Raw genomic sequence first — 15,740 nt, forward strand, 5'->3', positions numbered from 1 at the left:
GTTAAGCATGTGCTGGGGGATAGGTAGGAGACTTGGCTGAAAGAGGATTTTAAATAGATGCTGTATTCACTCCATAACAAATGCAATTTACATGCTCTCATTCCAGACTTTTCATAGGGATTGGGCTAAAGAAAAGAAGCATTGCCCCTTCCCCCACCTCCATTTGGGAGTAGCACTGATTATTGTTACTTAGCACAAAAAAGCATGTTTTGCTGGACCATTTGCTTCATGTGATGATTAACCAATAGTGGGTCCTGAGTTAATTTGGGGTTTAAAATTTCTATCTCCAAAAAATTAAATTATACTATGTGCACACAAATGAATGTGTTTTCATAGCTCAGTGTTCTGTTACCATATATGTTGGTTATATTGACAACATATTTTATGTGGGTGTAGCTGGAGCATGCTTTCAGAATATAGAAATGTAGCGCTCTTAGCAAGTGCTGGATTGATTGCCCTTGAAGTCCTTCATTGATTTCCAGAAGAGGTAGAGGCAAGGCAACTTGAAGGAATGCTGCCCCCACACACTGCTCCGCTAGCATGCCTTACTTTGGCTTAAACAAGCTGGGTAAGACTTGTTCTATGGCACTTTCAGTCTTGGTGTCTCTGCAGAGCCTGCTGATCCAAAAAATCAAGATATGGGGGGATGTTGTGATGGGAGCACTTTCCACACTGGAAGTATCACTGGGTACTAGTGTAACTTGTAGTTGTTTTAACACAAAATTTTCCTGATGCTTAAGAAACGGGGATGGATTTAGTTTCAAGAGGGGAAAGTAGTGGGGTTTTTTTGGTTTTGGGGTGGGTTTTTTTTTTTTTTTAAATCTCCACCCAAATCTGCTGTGTTGTGACTTCTCTTTTTCTAAAATGAAATATATTTCATTTGCATTTGCTTTAGAAGAAGAGTGTTTATCATTGCAACAAGTGTAGACTTCAGTTCCTATTTGCCAAGGATAAAATTGAGCACAAGCTGCAGCACCACAAAACTTTCCGAAAGCCCAAACAACTAGAAGGACTGAAACCTGGAACCAAGGTAAGAAATCCAAATTAACAGTGGTGCTCCTCTGTTTCCTTGGGAAACATCTTTGGCTTCAGTATTAGTGTGTATTTACTAAAATCTCCAGCAGCTTCTACAGCTGCAAAACTGATGATTGCAGCATCTGCTTCACTTAAAAGCCACACTCACTAGGACAAAGTTAACACTTTGTATTCTGTCCATGTGGTATACATTTAGTTGACCAGTCTCTTCACAGAAGGGGTCAGCCAGACAGTCTGGAGCTGAAAGTGGCACATGAGAGAGAGAGATTAAACTCTTTGAACTAATACGTCTACAGGTGAAGGCATCTGCATCTGAACTAGTTCTCTGGACTCCCTCTGTAGTTGCTAGGGAAAAATGGACGCTTCTGGGGCTCAAGTTGTGTCCTGTGCTCTCCTTGGATGTGATGAATTGTGTTCTAGGAGTGCCTGTTTATTCTCTTCTAAGAGTTGAGACTCTTAACAACTACTTCAAAGGGAAGAGTATGAATCTGGATGGATCAGTTCTGCCCTTATGTTAAGAGGCATGACTGTGTCTGTTCTCTGCAGGTTACAATCAGGGCATCTAGAGGACAGCCACGGACAGTGCCAATATCTTCAAATGATATGCCCCAGGGTACTGGGCAGGAAGCCACTCCACTGACATCTTCTACAGATCCCCAGCCCATCTTCTTGTACCCGCCTGTCCAGAGGAACATCCAGAAGAGAGCGGTCAAGAAAATGTCAGGACTTTTTGCTAAGCTTCAAAAAGTTGTTAAAGGAAACGCATTAATCTTTTTTTTTTTTTTTTTTTTTTTTAAATGCCACAGTGATGGGGAATTCACTCCTTGGCACTGGACAAATTCGCCAGTTGCCAAGCGGCCTTTTTGCTAGGAGAATTTAGCTTGCCACAAAAACAGGATTAAGTCATGTTATGAAAGCCCTTAAGATGAAATTCTGAAATACAGACTTAGCTAAATATTTTTATAGATAGAATGGAATCTCCTTAAGGGCTTTCTGCCCACCCTATATTCTACCACCTTGTCTTAAAAAAAAATTTTTTTTTCTTCAATCACAATCTAGAGGCCCTCTGCAATTTTGACCTAATCTTAAATCAAGTGCAGCAAGTAGGGAATGTTAAGTCTGGCACTGAGGTGTCCCAGGTAGCTAGGGTTGAAGATGGGACTTCTTCAGTTTGACTGAAGATTGTTCTGGAAGTTTATATGTATTATTAAATTATTTTTTGTTTGCTAACAATTGTTTTAACTACAAAGATCTCTGTCCAGCCACTGATGGAAATATCCCCTCTTATCTTCAGGAGTGTCTTGGGGAGGCAGACTTGTCTGGAGTGCAGCTTCGAAATACCTGACTTCCCAAACCATTTTCCCACCTACGTTCACTGTTCGCTATGTCGTTATAGCACTTGCTGCTCCAGAGCTTACGCCAACCACATGATCAAGTATGTCTTAAAAAGATTTTTTTGAACACTATAGTAGAAATTTCTCCTTCCTGAATGCAGCAGCACCCCTATGTCTGTCCCCTATGCTACAAGAAGGGAGTATTGTGAAATTCCAGTTTACTACAAGTGGCTTATAAGACACTCTATAGACATGTTGTGTTCTGTTAACAGCAGACACGGCTTTCAAAGGAGGTGAGGAAAACTGAGTGCAAGAGCTGAAACACTCATTCTAAATTACCAGTATCATAGCTAATGATGTGTGTACTTTATGCTGCTGCAAAGAACTGACATTTTCAGTGCTTCTAGGATGTCTTGCAGATTTTTCATCTTAGATTAAAAGTGACCATGCCCTCCTTCTTAGAAGCCTGTGGTGTCTGTACAGAACCACGCATAGACCATAGAACAGGACAGCAGAACAGTTGCTCCAAAATCTGTGCATTTTGAAATGATACTGAGCAGTTTCATTTAGGCACAGATTTTTTCATTTCCCTGAAAGCAAAATTGGCAGACAAAATATTATTAAAACCAGCACTGGGTTTATTTGAGTAGATGTGCTATATTTTGCATGTGTTTGTATCTCTTTAAATATGCAGAATAGTTCTGACATTTAATAAACTCTTTTGTCTTGCAGTAATCATGTTCCTCGGAAGAGTCCAAAATACTTGGCTTTGTTTAAAAACTATACTGCCTGGTAATGGAAAACTTGTCATCTTATTTTAATTACCTGGGAATTTAATATGCTCCCCCCTTCCCCCCCCCCAGTTCTGTTATCTTCCTTCATGATCTGCTTCTTAAGAAGCTGCACTTCATTTTTGCAACACAGGAAAATACATTGATTTAAGAGCAATGTATTGCCTGAGACTCCCGTTGCCTTCCAGTTTGTTCCTACAGGGAGGGGGCACTGCCTGTATACACTGGAGGGTGAATTTTTTTTGTAATTGTTGGCAGAGTTTATACATATTTTCATATCTGACGCTTATACTAAGCTCACTTCTTTTCCTTTTTCCAGTGGTGTAAAGTTGTCCTGTTCCTCCTGCCTCTTTGTGACATCTGAAGGTGACGCAATGGCAAAACATCTGGTCTTCAATCCGTCGCATGAGTTTAGTAACATTATTTTCCGAGGTAGGAGTTTGAAAAGGAGCAGAAAAGTTAAAATAATCTGAAATCTAAGATTAGTGTAGGACATAATACATCTGTTCATAGACTCCAAATCAAATACTTCAAAGTGTAGCATTTGGCTGAGTGCTTACTGAATCCTGAACGTTTATAAAATGTAGTGCTATGGACATTCTGTAACTGCCTCCATGTGTCTTAATTGTTATGGAGATTTGAGAGTTTGGTTTAAATAACACTCACTCTGGAGTTCAGCTGTGTCCCTCACTCTCATGAGATCCTCCCAGGGAGAGGGCTTCAGTGAGTTCCTCTGTTTCTCTGAGACATCATTGTACCTTCACGACACTAAGAGGCCTTAAGCAGCTGTTGACATTGGGATTTGAATAGGGCCTAAAACTGCCATTCCAGCCATTCTTGTGCATTACTGCAGTTTGCAAAACTTTGGGGCATTGCCTGCAATGATCTGGCCAAACTTGAGCTTTCCTACCTAAACTCTTTGTGTGTTTTCAAAGGCACATGGAGTTTTGCCATTTGTCTCTAATGATTGCTGTTTAGTGCCGCTCTGCGCTGATAAGTTTTCATGTACTACTTCCAGTTTGGCTTCACTTAAGTGTAAGTCCTCTATGGGAGGAGGTGGGGGTTTGAACGGATGGATGAATATTGGTTGTTTTTGCAGCATATTGGGATACTTTGAATAACAGACAGCCTAGGGTACTGGGCTCATCTCTCCAAGATGACTTTTTTTTCTTTGTTTGTGCTTTTTGTTTGTTTGCTAAGCTCCAAATCTCTTTCTCTCTCTCTCTTTTTTCCCTTTTCTTTTTTTTTTTTTTTTTTAACAGGTCCTACTTGGATTTCACATTCCAGGTAAACTATTTGTAAACACTCTTGTCTGTCAACATCTATTTTTTTTTATTTTTCTCAACAGTTCTATTTCCTTCTTTTTTTAAGAAGGTTGTGTTCTTTCCCTTCAAGGCACATCCAGCCCCAGGACAAAAACATGAAGAATACGTGCCCCACATATTCCCCAAGTAAAGCTGCTACTGTGAAAACAAAGTCCATGTTACCTGCGAAAGATGACCTGGAGCCTGAACTGGCACCAGCAGCCTACAACAGACCTCTTGTCTGCCAGGAAGAGGAGTGCTTAAATATTGATGCTCAAGAGGATGAACAGACAACAAAGGAGCCTGAACCTGCAAGCAAAAAGGAGCAGCTGTCAGTGAAAAAGCTCAGAGTTGTACTGTTTGCTTTGTGCTGCAACACTGAACAGGCAGCAGAGCACTTCCGAAATCCCCAGAGGCGGATCAAGCGTTGGCTACGAAGGTTTCAAGCTTTCCAGGAAGAGAATTTAGCATCCCTGTCAGAGGGCAAGTACCTCAGTTTAGAGGCTGAAGAGAAACTAGCAGAGTGGGTCCTAACACAGAGGGAGCAGCAGCTGCCTGTAAATGAGGAGACTCTCTTCCAGAAAGCGACCAAGATTGGCCGATCCCTTGAAGGTGGCTTCAAGATCTCTTATGAGTGGGCAGTGAGGTTCATGTTACGGCATAACCTCAGCACACATACCCGAAGGGCAGTAGCTCACCCTCTCCCCAAAGATGTAGAGGAAAACGCCAGTTGCTTCATTGAGTTTGTGCAGCGGCAAATCCACACTCAAGACCTTCCTCTCTCCATGATTGCAGCCATTGATGAAATCTCTCTCTTCCTTGATGTGGAGGTGCTGAGCAGTGATGACAGAAAGGAGAATGCTTTGCAGACAGTGGGAACTGGGGAACCCTGGTGTGATGTTGTTCTCACAATCCTTGCTGATGGTAGTGTTCTCCCAACACTAGTCTTTTACAGGGGTCATGTACAGCAGCCTGCCAATGTGCCAGAATCTATCATGTTGGAAGCAAAGGAAAACGGATACAGCGATGATGAAATCATGGAGTTGTGGTCGTCCAGAGTGTGGCAGAAGCACACAGAGTGTCAGAACAGCAAGGGCATGCTAGTGCTGGATTGTCACCGAACCCACCTATCAGAAGAAGTACTTTCTTTGCTGAGTGCATCCAGCACTCTGCCGGCTGTTGTCCCTGCTGGCTGCAGCTCCAAAATTCAACCTCTAGATGTTTGTATAAAAAGGACTGTGAAAAATTTCTTGCATAAAAAGTGGAAAGAGCAAGCCAAGGAAATGGCGGACTCTACGTGTGATTCGGACATACTTCTCCAGCTGGTTTTATGCTGGCTGGCAGAGGTCCTAGAAGTCATTAGTGATTCCCCTGAACTTGTGCAGCAATCCTTCCTCGTGGCCAGTGTGCTGCCTGGTCCAGATGGCACAGCCAACTCGCCCACACGCAACGCTGACATGCAGGAGGAGCTGATTGCCTCTCTGGAGGAGCAGCTGAAGCTGAGTGACGAGCAGCAGGATGAGGAGGCTGAGGTCCAGGACAGGACCCAGGCCGAGGAATCAGCAGACCCAGAAATCCTCCATCAGCTCTTTGAAGGGGAAAGTGAGACTGAATCCTTTTATGGCTTTGAAGATGCTGATTTGGATCTGATGGAAATCTGAGCACTGATCTGCAAATCATGATCCAGAAAGGGTTATTTTTTAAATAAATGTTGGATGAGACCATTACACTTCCCTGTGGATTTGTGGGTTTAGGAAATTTGTAGGCGATCACTCAGATAAATAGCCATTTATGCTGTTCCATTTATAAGTTTTGTGCTTTTTTAAAAGAAAAATCACTGTGTTGGTATTTTCTGAAAATATATTGTGGGTGAATATTTTTGCGTTTTCTTTACCTCACTGTATCATAGTTTTCTGTTTTTATTGTGCAGAAATGTTTTGAATTATACATTGTCAATGTGACCATTTCTAAAGAAAGGAAAAAAAATATGTAGCTAACGAACCAGTATATAAATCTTTTTGGTTGTCTTAACACAGGTAATTAATTTTTTTTTTTTTTAAAACACACGACACAGATTTGGTTTCTGTGGTAAATTTAGATACGAATTATTGCTTTAATGTGTGAACCTTCTATAATTGGCCATTAAGTCTTGGGGGTTTTTTGTTTGTTTGTTTGTTTTTAAACAAGTAATTATTTTGCTTGTGAATTTTGACACGGGATAGAAACACAAGTGAAAGAATTTTGCCTGTTCAATGCCAGCAGCGGTTCTTGGGAGCCATTAGAATTTGAACTGGGGTTGAACTGAGATCCACAGTTAGGGAGTGAGGTGCAGTGCTAGAGCAAACCTCTTGAGTTGACCTTCTTGACAGTGTGTGATGGTTCTGTTCCTCCAACCAGGAAACCATCTGACACCCACCTTGCTCCAAAGAATTACTGACAGAGGGTACATGATGGAAGAGGAAAGTCAAGTCTGTCTTGATCTTCCTGTACAGTAGATGGCAGTTAAAACTGTATGGACCATTAAACGTTGACCTTTTTAACTACTAGTAGTTGATAAACATGCTTTAACCAGTGGCATCAGACACTACGTTCCTTAGAATTAGAAATCTGATTTAATGAAACAAACTGTGACGTGCACAAAAAGAAGACATTTGTTTTTATTTTTCACTGCCAGCTTAAATTTTTCTACAATTTGCATGTTTGAGGGTTTTTTAATTGTATGTATTATGGTATAAACGGAAGCATTTTGACATACAGAAATCAGAAGCACCTGCACCTTTCTGTTTCCATAGAGGTTTTGTGAACCTTCCCTATTACCTAAGGAAAGCAGGAGGCAGCATGTGCAGACCTGTAAATGGTTCATCTTTAAAATGTACATAAGTGGAACATTTAATAAAACCAGGGAAATGGATTTATAAACATGTGTTTTTATTATGAAGAACTATTTAACTCTTGTGATATCTTAATGCTTAATATAAAATGCAGAATGACTTCCTCTGAACCATGCAAGAAACTGAACTGGACACAGGAGCGATATTTTGGAGATGTGGCTAGGTTGCAGACTGGATTATCTGTATCCTGTTTGTGAGGAGACAGAGTTGTTTAGCATGTCCTGAAGAAACCCAGAGATGGGATAGTAATTAAATGTGTTTACATGTCATTAACACTTGAGGTAGAATTCTGCCCAATTTACATTTCTACAACCCTAATTGCCCTTTATTAACTATATAGTGGGTTAAATGGAACAACCTACTCTCCTGATTGAGATTTAAAAAAAAAAAAAAGTCTGAAAAAGTCATTAATAAAATACTCTACTGAATAAATATATTTATTGCATTTTATCTTTATTTGGGATCTTCCCTACTCTTACTTGAGAGCCTAATGGATCAAGTTGTTTATCTCAGGTAGCAGTAAATACTCTTAAATGAAATAATAATCATAAATAATAAGGCTAAGAAATGCCCAGTTCAGCCATCAATCAACATCTGAAGTACATGTAACACCATTTTTTTACTATCCTCTTATAGCACTTGTTGGGCTGGTAGCCAGTGGGGGATTTAAAGGAAGCACAGCATCTCTAACTGCTTGCACGGTGTTGTAGGACGATTGTCTTGTTTTTGAATTTCAGAGTCTTTGTATCCCAGTAAAGCTACCATCAGCAGAGTAGAGCAATAGGGATCTAGATTCAGAGATCTTAATTATCCTAATATGCAGTCACTCCCTCTCCTTCCAGTTTTTGCCTGTGTCCTTTCAAGCAAAACACTTACTATTCAGTGCTTTGACAGTGCCTTTTGAGAGCTGTAGGGTGAGCAAGATGTTCTCAAAAACATCTACATGTTAATAAAATGACCTAGCACATAGCACCTTAGGGGTAATATCTTTTTATATCTTAAAGCTATCCCATCAGCTGAAGACCAACAGGGGATTGGAGGTGTTAATACAGCAGTCAAAGGCGTTTTTGTCATGTGGTGTGAGAGCAGTTTCAGAACCAACAGCTAGACAAGTTTGAAATTTCAGTCTAGAAATGTTATTTACCCTCATGGTGTCGCTTTCTTCTTGTTTGGTCCCTTACAAGGCTACTGAACACTCTGTGCATCATACAGACTCCAGCCCTTTTCTGCATTCATCAGTGCTTTGGTTGTACAAACCCAGGAAGCACTATAATACACCAATTAAAGATGCCTGAGAGATCCATCAATATCTCAAACTACACTAGGACCCCTTTGAATTCTAAGTCATGAACTGTTAGCAAATACTTCTTACCAAAAGCATCTTTAAAGATGTGCTTTCCTTCTGTCCACAGGTGGTTTTTACAGGTTGCCTAAGTCTTTTCACTTGTCCAGATCAGAATTCATGTTGATTTGGATGACCACAGGCAGAACATGGCACATGCTGCATGTAAGTCTATGTTGCTGAAATACTGTACAGGGTTAAAGTATGTTCCACTTTCCATTAGAGACTTCAAAGCCCAGTAGCCTTCTCTTTAAATAGGCCCAATCTTGAAATGGCTTGCATGTTTAGCTTTAGACTCAGCACATGGGAAGCAAACAGGTACCAACCAATACTGATCCTGCAGTCCCAAGGTAAATAGTTCAACTACTGCTCTTGAGTTGCTTGCTAATCTTTATAGCAACACAAGCTTTCAACTAAGAAACCATTACTAAAATGGAGAAGTAGAAAAAGAGATCATGGGTGCTAATTAGAGGTAGTTATGAAGCACCTTGACCCATGTTCGCGCAGTTCCACTTCAATGCCTGTCTGCTAAAACAACTGCCAACTCAGATATGGAAGGAGGAGGGCAGTGTATTTACATGTTTAATGAAGTATAGTTCCTACCAGAGCCCCAGTCAAAAAAAAACAACAGAAGCAAATGCTTTTGCTGTCTTTCTCCACCAAGAGGGCTTGCAGCTGCTATCAACTTTTTTGAAGTGTGGGTTGTTCTGTAGAAGACAACCTGGCAGCTCAGAGTAATTCCTGAAATGCTCTGGCTTCTCGCTGCTTCAAACTAAGAGACTCTTCCTGAAGTAAATACTTTTGGAGCAACACACCAACTAATTTCCAGCCATCAGCACAAGCACACACACACACACTTGTCTTAACAGGTTTATTTAATTCCCATAACAAATCAGCGCTTCAAAAGGAGTAACTGAGTTACAGCATATATAAAGGGTGATAACATGAACACAACAGCCTGGAGCAGCTCTTCGGAGATCATTCAAAGCCACTGCAAGAAGACAGTTTTACACAGTCAGACTATTACACAACATGGATGTGGTCAACATCTGTACTGCTGAAAATCAGAGTAGGGCATGTTAGCTTTTGTCAGGTACTGCGTGTAAGTGACACTTGTTTTGAACAAGCAAAAGGCAGCAAAGAAGGTAGATGAACAAAAAGCGTTCCAGTTCCAGAAGGACCACACACCAAATGCTTTCATACCTTGACTTTAAAGGGCAGAGCAGCCAAGCAGTTCTGAACCAAGCCAAAAGCCACTTCCCTTGGTGCAGGGAACCAGTGCTTTCTCCTGCTGGCCAGAACCACTCCCCAGTCAATAAAATTTGGTTCCAGGAGAGAAGCAAGGTGGCTACTACTGAAGCATGTGGCAGAGATGTAACCTGTAGAGCTGTGTATCATCCAGCCAGATCTACACCTCTGGGTCTCCTCCAACAGTTTATGTTATGCCCTCAGGCTGAACTGCCAACTCACAGATTAAGAGCTCAAAATGAACTTACTCTAACAGGCATTACCTGACAAGGTGTGCTATGTCCCAGTTGGCTTCCAGGGTCAGAGGTCCTTCCACTTCCACTCCTTGTTTCGTGGCAATAGCAACTTCATACTAAGGAGAAGAACCACGTAAAGTTTTTCAGTAAATCCTGACTTCCACACTTGAATTCAAGATGGGCCCTCCCTCCCCTGTGAAAGCTTTAATGAATATAAGTCAATAACAAGTACTGTCCTTCAAACATGTTTGTTTTAACATGGCTTTGCGTTCAGTAGTGCGTTACTTTCTTGGTGAGCGAGTCAAGCTATAATAAACCTTAGTAGTTAATAGTTAATAGAAACACTTTCAAAGCTAGCAGACTGCAGCCTCTGGATACGACTGCTGTGGTGAGGGGAAAAGTAGCATCAGACGAAAGAACAAGTATTAACCAGCCAGCTGAAGACAAACATCATTCAGAATCGCGTTGCTGTTCAGAGGCTGCAGGAGATAAGGAGAGTCTTGCTTTGTCTGACAGCTTTGCTAACACAACCTAATATACCCTGCCTCCACCAACTCAAGAGGTATTATGAGTTTTTTTTCTGAGATCATAAACAGAATGACTAAAAATATTAAGATGACCTGGGGTGAAGACTGGCCTCTGGAACATCTGTCTGAGGGGCACAACAGGTACAGCAGCTCTCCAGTGAAGGCAAGCCAAAGCAGGGCACTTACTCTGTTAAATGAGCGGGCATCTCTGTAATACAAGATTTTCATGCACCGCTCAATCAGGTCACGGGCCTCCTCCTTTGTAAGGCTGGGTTTCTTCTCCAAGACTTCTCTCATCAGTGGCTGCAAAAAACCCCATCAGCTCAGTCACTCAGCACTGAGATCACTTTAGCAGCTAATCAAGTGCATACTCTACACTCCTGCCTGTAAACACTCACCTGAGCTAGGTATGCTCCATAACCTGTAGCAAGCGTAGGGGCTTCATAGGCCACACCAAGCATGTCAACATAACCTAGGAAACTGAAGGGACAGACTTGTTACTGCAGCCACTGCACGAGCAGCAGTGTGTCATATTGTAGCGGGACTCAGCTTCAGAGCAGCTACATCCAGCTTGCAGTTCTGAAAACCCTAGAGAAGTCAGCAGAGCAGACACACTCACGCTGACAAAGTGAGAGTCCAGCTGTCCTGCTGGAAACACAGGCTCATGTGGCCTTCAGGTCATCTGGGACCACAAAGGCCAGATGTATCCTTCTGCCCCTGTGTGAGACTAGGGGCAGGAGAATATGCCTACAAGAATTAAATGAATGATGATTCAATGGCTCGTTATTTTATCGAGCCATAAAGGACAGTACCCAAGGGGACTTTTGTCTGTTGCTCAGATGAACCTGAAAGCCCAGAGCGCCCTCTGGCCAGCAGTTCCATCACATATTTCTCCTTTTGGAGAAGACCTAAGATCCAATCTAGGAAGCTGGACCAGAGGGAACTGGACTGGTAAGGTTCCCTTCTTATGGCACAAAATATCTTCAGAAGCAGCTCTAGGGAGGATGTGCAGTAACCATTGCACATTCCACGTAGCTTGTCCTTACCTCTCACCATTGTAATAGCCTCCAATGACAACAGTGTTCCAGAGCGGATTTATCTTGGACCTCCGGTTGTACATGACTCTTGTCAGCCAGGAGTGAATGGCTTTTGGACTGTAACTGTGACCATCTCCCAACAGCTCCTCATCGATTCTAATTTAGAGAGAAGTTTCACTCAACTAAGAATGGCTGGAAATCACCAGGATACAAGAGCAGCAGCCCACTTCCAGCTGGGCCAGGAACAGGACAGGATACACTCATGCAGCTTCCTTGAAGGCTGTTTTGAAACAGAAGAACTGCAAGAACTTGCAAGAGGTGAATCAGCCAAAGGCCTCAGATAAACAACGGATCATTTAAACTGGTTCTTCACCGTGTTCGGCAGAAAATGTGGAAAATACACTTGTACTGAAGGGCCTGAACTCAGTTGGAGGACAAGGAGGATTTCAGCTCAAGAATTGGAAAGACTGTATTTGCCTCAACTGGCTTAATGGCAGGGGATTCACTGGCAGCAATTCACAGCAGCAGTAAAACAAACTCTGAAGGATAGAAGCTCATTCCTTGAACCACACTAACTTATTCTACATTATTTGGTCCGTAAGTGCAACGATCAGTTTGGGCCCATTTTATTCTTGCTCAGTGAATGCATTTTTATTACGTGTTTTAATTGTTTGAGGACTGGGGAGAGTGAGAGGCCTGGCAGGATGGCCTAGCATCAAGCAGGGCACCGTGGAGGTTTGCCCAGCCAGCCTGTGGCCCAACTGCAGCAGCCTGGGGCAGGAGGTACTTACACCATCTGGTCAATGATCTGCTTGAGGTATTGGAAGTCAGCATAGTCCCCAGATGCCCCCAGCATGGTGTTGTCATTCACCTTCAGGAGCCTGGAAATGTTGCGGAAGCGGGCGAGGGAGCCATAGGAGCCCAGCATGTCTGCAGCAATGATCACTCCCCCGTCAAACTTCACTCCCAGCACAGAGGTGCCCGTCACCATGGGGGTCCTGCAGACCAATAAAATGTCAGTGCTGCTCTGGCACCCAGTGAGGCCTGAAACTCCCTCGGCCCAGACCTATCCCCTCTCCCCCGCATCCTCAGCCCCTTTGCCCGTTCCAGCCCCCCCACTCCCAGTCCCTCCAGTACCTCACAATCCAGTGTCCCCCAGTTCCTCCAAACCCCGTGGCCCCATTCCCGGTGTCTCTCAAGTCGGTCCTCCATCCCCAGCGTTCCTACACCCACTCCCCCATGCCCTCACCTCCCATCCCCGCTCTCTTAGTGCTCCCCACCCCAAGCCTTCAGCCCCCATCCCCGCTGTACCCCATCCCTAGTGCCCCCCACTTCCAACTCCCCCTGTATCCCCCTCCCCAGGGCCCCCTACGCCCCCCTCCCAGTGCCTCCCCACTCCTAGTATCCCCGTGCGCCCTCCCACCCTCAGCCCCCCGCACTCACAGCGTCCTGGCGAGGGGCTGGAGGCCGGCGGCGGCCGTGGGCCCGCCGGGGCTGTAGATCTGCCCCGGGGCTGGGCCCCCGGCCCAGAACGGCGGCGGCGCCCGCGCTTCCCACACCTCCATCTTAGTCACGGTGCTGCCGGCCTTGCCTAGGCGCGCCGGAAGAGCGGCCGCTCTCGGCCGCCGTAGGCCCAGGCGAGGCGGATGCGGCCGGAGCAACGCGGGGTGGCGGGGCCGCCATCTTGTGTGTGGCGGAAGAGTGGCAGCAGGGCTGTCCGGGGCGCTGGGCCGGGGTGAGGCGCCCCGGGGGCATTAGCAGGGCCCCGGCTGCCCCGGAGTGGGAGGAGCCCCTCTGCCAAGCGAATTAAAAACTGCTGTGCTCGGACCTGTGTCCCCGTCACCCTCCCCACGTCACCAGTCCCGGTGCGGGCAGCTGGCTGGTTCTCGGGGAGAGCCGCGCTGGGTCCGCCCTTGCCCTGTGGAGACCCGGGGGGCCCGGCCTGCCCCAGCTGGCTAAAAAATCCTTTGCAGTGGGATTTTTTGCCTTCCCAAAGCAATACAAGACGCAATGCTCCCCTTGCGCAGTGGACTGAGCAGCGACATCACTTCTGTGGCTCCCGGGAGCGTTTCTGGATCACCTGCTGGATCACAGTGTGGGTTTTTCATGCAGGCCTGATGGATTCAGTGGGATTAAAGGGCCTACACCTAAGTAAGAAAGAGGACTTGGAGAGTTAGAGGTTTTTTTCTTTAATTCTTTCCAGTACAAAATATGAGCATGCATTTGTTCCTGCCCCACAAGAAATCAAGTGCTATGTTAAGGAAACATGCAGAGGGTTGGGAAACCAGAGCACAGCAAGAGCAGGATATTGATTCAGTTTGAGCTCTTCAACCTTTGAGCTGTAGCAGGGGCCTAGATTAAAGTCCAAAAATCTCTCTGCAAATCCCTGTACGAATGGAGCTCATTTAAAAGCTCCATCTTGCTGGTACCCCATTAAAGCAATACCCCTATGCAGGCATCCTCCCTAGATGAAGCTTCTACCCCTCATCTAGGGTTTACCTTTGAAAGAAAATTGGCAGCAAAGCAGGAGCTAACTCACCCATGATGGGAGAGGTGTATGATAGCAACCTGTGCCTCCTGGAAGATTTGGGAGAAGGTGTGGTGTTGTTTTAGCAGTCCCCAATGGCAGATGCTTCTTCTCAGCCGCAACTTGGGCAGCTCTCTGCTTGCATTTGTCCCCCTTGCATGGGAGGACCCACATGACAGTGTAGCAGGCATTGAATTTAAACCTCACCTTTCTGCCCTAGGATCTCCTGTTGGCCTCTCCCCAGATTTCAGCAAGGCCACGCAGTCCCCAGCTCAGCCCACTGTTTGAGTCCTTGTGTCCTACGATAGGGTCAGTGGCCTTGCGTTGGAATCCCCAAGGTGAGGAGAGGTCAGGAGACAGCAGATAACAGGAGCGGATCTAAAGCTTCTGGAGATCCCAGCTTAGACCAGGGGAAAGCAAAAATACCTTCCCAACACGCGCAGAGCAATAGCACACAGGTTGGCCTGTTGTCATCGCTGCAATATCAGCACAATACACAAATATTTCCAGGCAGGGTCGACCTTTGCTTTGCTGTTCACTGTTGCCTCCTCCCCGGAGCACCAGAAGACAGTGGTGTTTCCACTGTCAGGAGGGAAGAATCTAAGTGCACTACTGAGAATCCTGTTTTGGACTCAGCCTCCTTCAGATGTTTTTCTTCCACTTTGGCAGCATATTAAGGGCTGGAAAGAGGATGGCTCCTGCAACTCCAGCAGCCTCTATGTGCCAGGTGCATAAGACATTTCCAGCTAGGTAATTAAAATACAGGTTTTCCTTGTCCCTTCCTTCTCCAGCTGTGTTTTCACTTCCAGTGGCACCTACTAATCCGTGCTCCTTCCCCTGATAGTCAGGGGAGCTTGGACTAAAAACCTCTGCGGCGGCCTCAGCACAGTTGGGTGCAGTCAGGAAGAAAGATCCTCCCTGTCTGTATGGGTCCTCGGAGCAAATTCTGATTTTCTTGTAAAGCCAGAGGGAAATTTCTCAGGATCTGGGTGTTGCAAAACCTGCAGTTCCCCAGGCATGCACTAAAGTTTGCTAGGCTGCTGCTGTTGTGTGGAAAATGTAACACTCAGCTGTGAAAAGTGACTTCTTGTTTGTGTCTGGGGGAGGCATCACCCTGCAGCTGAGAGCATCTTTTGGCAGATAGCAGGCAACTCTTCCAAGCAGCAACTTCCTCAGCACACGCAGGCTCACGGAGCAGGGAGAGCGCAGGGGAGCAGGGCACAGCCAGCCTCTTTCACCCCAGGGAAGGGTTTGAGTGCCCAGGTGCAGCAGCTGGTCTCATAAAAGACATTCTTTGTCCCTACAGACCTCCATTATGGGAACAAGCAGTGAACTTCATGTGGAGGAGAGCAGATCTAACACCCTGTCCTTTCGGAAGTATGTGAGCTGTTGGATGCAGCATCCAGGCTGGCCAAATGAGCGATAGACACAGCAAGGAGAAGACAAAACAGCTCATTAAGGAATGGTC

General features: G+C 44.9%; 2 protein-coding genes across 6 annotated transcripts in view; one reads left to right on the forward strand and one right to left on the reverse strand.

Annotated features, from left to right (window-relative positions):
* Window positions 1-7,375, forward strand: part of POGZ (pogo transposable element derived with ZNF domain) — a 38,946-nt gene extending 31,571 nt beyond the window's left edge. For 4 of the 5 annotated variants that reach the window (XM_068921919.1, XM_068921921.1, XM_009667544.2 and 1 more), the window contains 7 exons: window positions 896-1,030; window positions 1,582-1,754; window positions 2,330-2,470; window positions 3,102-3,161; window positions 3,480-3,592; window positions 4,423-4,447; window positions 4,556-7,375. In XM_068921919.1, coding sequence (XP_068778020.1) covers window positions 896-1,030; window positions 1,582-1,754; window positions 2,330-2,470; window positions 3,102-3,161; window positions 3,480-3,592; window positions 4,423-4,447; window positions 4,556-6,125 — 2,217 coding nt within the window. In that variant the 3' untranslated portion in view covers window positions 6,126-7,375. The remainder of the gene's footprint in view (window positions 1-895; window positions 1,031-1,581; window positions 1,755-2,329; window positions 2,471-3,101; window positions 3,162-3,479; window positions 3,593-4,422; window positions 4,448-4,555) is intronic. The other variant, XM_068921920.1, reaches the window with a different exon arrangement.
* Window positions 7,376-9,554: 2,179 nt separating this feature from the next.
* On the reverse strand, window positions 9,555-15,198 carry PSMB4 (proteasome 20S subunit beta 4). Its single transcript, XM_068921930.1, has 7 exons — window positions 13,189-15,198; window positions 12,537-12,743; window positions 11,755-11,901; window positions 11,107-11,188; window positions 10,895-11,011; window positions 10,209-10,297; window positions 9,555-9,688 (listed from the first exon to the last, which is right to left on the reverse strand). The coding sequence occupies exons 1-7, from the start codon at window positions 13,308-13,310 to the stop codon at window positions 9,676-9,678; spliced, it is 777 nt and encodes a 258-aa protein (XP_068778031.1). The 5' UTR covers window positions 13,311-15,198; the 3' UTR covers window positions 9,555-9,675.
* Window positions 15,199-15,740: the final 542 nt, after the last annotated feature.

The sequence above is a fragment of the Struthio camelus genome, chromosome 30 (assembly GCF_040807025.1).
Source record: "Struthio camelus isolate bStrCam1 chromosome 30, bStrCam1.hap1, whole genome shotgun sequence".
Classification (NCBI taxonomy): Eukaryota; Metazoa; Chordata; class Aves; order Struthioniformes; family Struthionidae; genus Struthio; species Struthio camelus.

Coding starts and splice junctions, on each gene's coding strand:
- PSMB4 (XM_068921930.1), bottom strand. CDS start 13,310: ATGGAGGTGTGGGAAGCGCGGGCGCCGCCGCCGTTCTGGGCCGGGGGC. Junction 11,189..11,754: donor GGCTATTACAATGGTGAGAG/GTAAGGACAAGC, acceptor CTGTCCCTTCAG/TTTCCTAGGTTATGTTGACA. Junction 11,012..11,106: donor ATGGAGCATACCTAGCTCAG/GTGAGTGTTTAC, acceptor GGTTTTTTGCAG/CCACTGATGAGAGAAGTCTT.